The sequence below is a fragment of the Zingiber officinale genome, chromosome 2B (genome assembly GCF_018446385.1).
Source record: "Zingiber officinale cultivar Zhangliang chromosome 2B, Zo_v1.1, whole genome shotgun sequence".
Classification (NCBI taxonomy): Eukaryota; Viridiplantae; Streptophyta; class Magnoliopsida; order Zingiberales; family Zingiberaceae; genus Zingiber; species Zingiber officinale.
This window is the reverse complement of record NC_055989.1, coordinates 98993645-98999654: the sequence shown is the minus strand read 5'-3', so window position 1 is coordinate 98999654 and position 6010 is coordinate 98993645. Positions and strand designations below refer to the sequence as shown.

Here is a 6010-nt window from a genome sequence, read left to right as displayed (position 1 = left end):
GTTCGGTCGACCGATCAAAACAAATAAGCACAACTCAGATTTGATCTAAGTTTAGAAGGAAACAAAGGGTTCAATCAACTGATCAGGAGGATAAATCGACCAAACATATTTGGAAACTAATATTGGATATAATCGGATCAAGTAAACAAAGAAATTCTTAGGGTTCAGTCGACCGATCACACAGATCACACGAGATTGACTTGATTGGATCAAAGCAAGAAAAGAAAGAATACAGGTTTAGTTGACTCATAGGACATTTAGTCGACTAAAAAACTCTGAAATCAAGCATGAAGACATGCGAGATATGATGGGGTTCAGTCGACTGAACATGTGTTCAGTCGACAAGATAAAAGCTATAAAAGAAGTCTTGGGATCTAAGACTTAAAATAATAATTCTCAACAATCCATCTCTCTCCTACTGTTCCATTCGTGCAAGTGTCGTTGTTGACAAGCCGAGAGGCTCTTCGACAATCTATGACGAAACTCTACTTCTTAAAGTTGTTAGTATATTTTAATACTTGCATTCCATTAGAGTTATAGTAAAGTTGTTACTATCCTCGATCTTTGTAATAAGTTTTTCTCATCCTCTGAAAGTTTTTCGGAAGGAGAAACTATATTGATTGCCTATTCGAAAACAGTCTAAAGAATCGTAAGCTTTAAAGTAGCAGTCGATGGACTAAAAACCAAGTAATCATCTTGGTCTTTTTGTTTTTTATATTTTTCGTTGTGTCTCCATCTTTGTTTTTTAAAAGAAAAGAAAAGTTTTAAACATGCAATATTCACCCCCACCCCCCTCTATCGCAGGAACCGGTCCTACATCAGCCTTACCGTATGGCCTCTTTGACTGCTATAGCGACCATGTGTGAGAGTCGTTCCCACAAAATTGAACCACATGTTTCAATAACAAGTGGCAGAGAAGGGTGATGCTGCTCGGCCGACTCCTCGCACTGATGCTCCACCATTGTTCTTCTTGTACTAACCATAGTAATTTTTTGTATCTTTTTCCATAGACGACACCAATTTGAGGGTGTCCTCCTTAGCGCTCTTAGGCCCCTCCTCTCTCCTTCCCTTCAAAATTGTGATTGTGTCCATTCTTTGTCCGATTGAGCGTCCAAGTCCTGTGAATAAATGCACATTGAGGGGTGCCGACGTGAGCCTCTGACTATCAAGTCAGCACTAGGATGGAAGCTGAGGGCTGAAGGATGTAGAAGAAAGAAGAAGACAGAATAGCTAAATGAGAAGAGTGCCCTCCATACATGAGAAGAAAATCATACCTTCACCTATCATTGCCAAACTTTATATTGCCGCTGGAAAGGAATATCTACATGTCTTGGAGAACAAGCCATGTTAGCCGCAGTACATGCCACGCGGTCCGCCGCATGAGCGAGGGACTGAAAGACAATTAGTCGGGTGGAGAGAGGTCGAGTATTAGAGGGGACAATGATGAAATAGTACACTTGACATGGTCAAACCATTGGTCAAGTGTCGCACTCAACTGTCCTACCGAGGGCGGTTGCAGGCCATATGATACAATGACCGCATCTATCAGGAACTATTAGAGATTGAGGTTGAACAGAATCAACTCGGCAGAGAGTTTTCCGCCCCAGGACTTTCCGATATACGAGCGCTAGCCAAACAACACCTTGAAAAGGACCGCGTGGGGAGGCGGGGGTGATGGTTTCCGGGCAAATTACCTCCAGATACATCAGTCATTGCTGCTACAATTCAGATATTGATCCAAAGTCGATCACATAATTTGATTGTGTTCTACAATCTCCAAGTCATTAATTCATGCATTAGAACACTACCTAAGATTGATTTGCATGTGAAGTGAGGTTAAAGTTCTATAGTCAGAACCACATTTCACTAAAGTTCTCTAGTCAACAACAGATTGGATCAAAGTTAAGAGTAATTGAATAAAAAAACAAGAGGTGGGGTACTATTTTAATATTAATTTTTTTTTTAGGAAAATCATACTGTCAGAATTTGAGATCTAATAATTAATACTGCATCCATGTTAGAAGTAGATCCCCACCAGCCTTTTGAATCATTTTTAATTCTACTTCTTTGTAAATCACAAACACAGACTATTTCTAAATTGGACTAGTTGCACGCAGAATGGAATTTAACTATATCAGTAGATCTGTTCGTAATTGATCTTGCGAAATGGAAATTAAAAAACAACGAGATCGAGCATGTCAAGTACCCCAGTGGGTCGCTTCTCAACGATGAGTAGTTATTGGTGTGTTTATTCATGGTAAGATGTAGATGTAGCTAGTGTCGACAAGGCTTTGCCACAAGGACAAGTTTGGATTTCCTGTGAATCACAATTGCATGCCCTTCATCCGCATCCAGCTCCTCTGCCCTCATCCCATCAGGTAACTCCCAGTCGAAATGAAGCAGTAAGGTGGCCAAGACAAGCTCCAGGGTGACCTCAGCCATTCCAATGCCAGGGCACCCTCTCCGGCCAGCGCCGAACGGCAAGTACCGGAAGTCTTTTCCCTTGAAATCAAAAGCACTAGTGTTCAGGAACCTCTCTGGACAAAACTGGTCAGCCTTATCCCACAGCTTGGGATCCCTACCTAAGGCCCATGCATTGACCAACACTCTGGTGCCCTTGGGAATGTGATAGCCCTGCAGCTGCGTATCCACCGACGCCTCTCGCGGAAGCAGTAATGGTACAATAGGGTGCAGCCTCAGAGCCTCCATGATCACTGCCCTCAGATACTTCATCTCTTCCAATTTCTCCTCCCTAATTATCTCTTCTTTGGCTTCAGCTCCGACGACTCCTCGAATCTCCTCTTGCACTCTGCGCATCGCATTTGGATGGCGTATGAGCTCCGTCATGACCCATTCTATGGTAGCGAATGTTGTATCTGTGCCTGCACCAAACATGTCCTGCTTCCAAATATTAATTGACATGTATGTTTTTAAATTAAGATGAAAGATTAGGGGGAATTAAAGAGCATACGAAGATGAGGCCCTTAATGTTCTCTTGGCTGAGAGAAACGGAGCTATCGACATCCCCCAGAGAAAGCAAAATATCAACCAAATCTTCACTGTTATGAGTGCGTTCGTTGCTATTTCTCATCTTAATGTGCTCTTGAATGACTTGCTCGATGAAGGTGTCGAACTCGAGAGCGACCTTTTTGACCTTGTAATCGAATCCGTTGAGTCGATCGAGCCAACCCAGCCATGGAATGTAGTCTCGCAACGGGAACGCGACCAACAGCGCTGTGATCTCATCAAATAGCTTGTTCACTTTGCTCCCTTTGCCCTTTTCCTCGCTGTACGTCCGCCCTAACGCCACTCTGCAGATAAAGTTGCTGGTGAACTCGATGATGACGTCGCTGACGTTGACCGGGCGGGAGGCGGCGGCGGCGGAGCGGATGTCGGCGACAAGAAGGGCGACCTCTGCTTGCCTGGCCGGGCGAAACGAGAGCACTCGTGTGTGGCTGAGTAGGTGGACGGTGGCGATGCGGCGGAGTTGGCGCCACTGCTCGCCGTACTTGCCGAAGATCAGGTCCTGGTTGCCGAAGAAAAGGCGGTGGGTCACGGTGGTGTGGGGGCGGCTGGCGAAGTCGACGTCGCGGGACTTCAACACCTCTTCAGCGGCGGGCGGCGAGGAGACGATGACGGTGCGGACGCTGCCGAGGTGGAGGAGCATGACGGGACCGTACTTGGCAGAGAGTTCTTGGAGGATGCGGTGGGGGAGGGAGCCTGAGAGCTGGTGGAGGTTGCCAATGACCGGTAGGGTGCGTGGAGATGGGGGTAGGAGATGGGTGGGTGACTTCCTGGATTGTGTCCGGCGGAGGAAGTGGACGAGGAGGAAGAGGAAGGGGAGGACGAGGAGGAGATGGGAGGGGAGAAAGAACTGGAACAGCATAGTGCAGGTATGAAGCATAGCACCTCCCACGGATCGGATGAGGAAGGAGAGGAACGACAGAGTCATGTGACGATTATAGGGAGACAGGATATATGCAGGTTTATAAAATATGAGGATTGACCGTATTTCTGCAACTGAAACGGGACGTCTAAAATTACTGGATTCATCAGGCCGTCCTGGTGATTTCAGATGCTCGCCGAGTTATCTTAGTCGTGAAAATATGGCACGGATTTGAATCGGGATGGACTTAGAGCGGTCCAAGTCAACAAATATAACAAAAATAAATAAATAAACGTTTTTTTTATAATGACAATATAATACATATTAAAATTCCCATTACATATAATCATTACAAAAATGAAGAGCTAAAATTGTAGTTGGATAACTTGTGTCAATTTTTAAAATAAAATAAAATAAAAATAAAACTGTCATATATAATAAATGCTCGATCTATTTAGTAGAAGCCCATTTGCAATAGGGGAAAAAAATCCAACGTTTATTTAAAAATATCTTATCATAAAAAACTTTGTCAAGTAAAATTTACTCCATCCAAAATTTAGAAAAAAAAAACAAATCATTTTCGCAACATGAGTAATAGAATTCTGGGATAAAGAAGTTACCAAATTAATTTTATTATTATTATTATTATTATTATTAGGCTTTGTTATATCATCAAAAATCATCATAATACCCTTAGGACGCAACATGAGTAATAGAATTCTGGGATAAAGAATTCTGGGATCCATGTGTCTAGAGCTGTCAGACGGGTCAATCCATGGCGGGGTTGATCGGCCCGTGACGGGCCAACCATTTGGCGGGGTGGGGCGGGGCGGGCCGTCAACTTGGCGGGTTGGGAAATTTCCAACCCAACCCAATCCAAGGCGGGTCGCGAGTTTGACGGGCCAACCCGCGGGCCTATCAAATTTTTTAAAAAAATTAAAAAAAATAGTTCATATCTTCAATGTTTTACTTCGAAAATATTTTATCAATCAAATTTATTCATAAACAAGTATTTTAAATATAAATGGAAATAAACAAGTACTTATGTTGGATCAAAAGTACTATTTTTATTTTAAAATTATAACAAAGAAAGATAATAAACTGACATAAAATTGTACAACGAAGGGGAATAGTAATTAGGACTCCTGGCTGTGCGTCGAGCAGTTTAGATCAGTAGTACCTTGGCTGTGCGTGCGTAAACGAATCAAATAAGAAGGTCATCTACTTTTCAGAAGGCCATCTAATTTGGGTACACACACCAAGCTCTTCATTGTGCATAATGTATGTTTTAGATTTATCCCATAAATGAATCAAATAAGAAGGTCATCTACTTTTAAGATTAATCGACTTTGTGTGCATATATATTTATGTAACTTTTGTCTATCACACTCAACTTCACAAGTATGGGTTTTTCCTAATTAGTATTCCTCTCAACGAAGAAGATAATGAAATGCTACAATTTAACCCCTGGTACTCTCGCAGTTGCAGCATTGACTACTGATCTAAACTGCTTACACAATGTGTTTCTCAACCCGCGGGTCAACCCAAGCCCATCACGGGCCGACCCGCGCGGGTCGCGGGCCTAGGCGGGTCGACCCGCAGCGGACTTGGGTTGATAAAATTTCAACCTAACCCGCTTAAATTGTTTGACGGGGCGGGCCAACTCGACGGGCCTAACCCAAATTGACATCTCTACATGTGTCAACAAAAGGGACATGCAATCCGAAATAAGAAAACTTTGGAAAAATGAAAATTTTCTTGATTATGTGCTTAATAAAATTTTTTAACTAAAATTGCACGTCACGAAAAGTCAAATTTATTATAGTGGTTGATTACTATTGCAAATCATCTTAGGGCTTACGACAATAAGTACACAATAATTTCATTATACCGGTTAGAAATAATAAATTACATGCTTCTATATATATCTCTCTATTATGCATGATCTTGTTATTTACTTGTCCTTTTTTTCATATACTACCTATTGTCGCCCTTTCAAAATTTAATAATGAAACTTAAATTGGGAGATAACATGAAATTTTTATGAGAAAATAAAGAGTGGATGAATATCATAAATAAATTATGTTTCGTGTAGTTTGCATAACCAAAACAAACAATATAACC

At 42.1% G+C, this 6010-nt stretch overlaps 1 protein-coding gene across 1 annotated transcript; it reads right to left on the bottom strand.

Annotated features, from left to right (window-relative positions):
• Positions 1-2119: 2119 nt before the first annotated feature.
• LOC122046490 (cytochrome P450 71A1-like) lies at positions 2120-3972 on the bottom strand. Its single transcript, XM_042607207.1, has 2 exons — positions 2972-3972; positions 2120-2898 (listed from the first exon to the last, which is right to left on the bottom strand). Exons 1-2 carry the CDS (start codon positions 3950-3952, stop codon positions 2275-2277), a joined length of 1605 nt encoding a protein of 534 aa, XP_042463141.1. The 5' UTR covers positions 3953-3972; the 3' UTR covers positions 2120-2274.
• Between the last annotated feature and the right edge of the window lie 2038 nt (positions 3973-6010).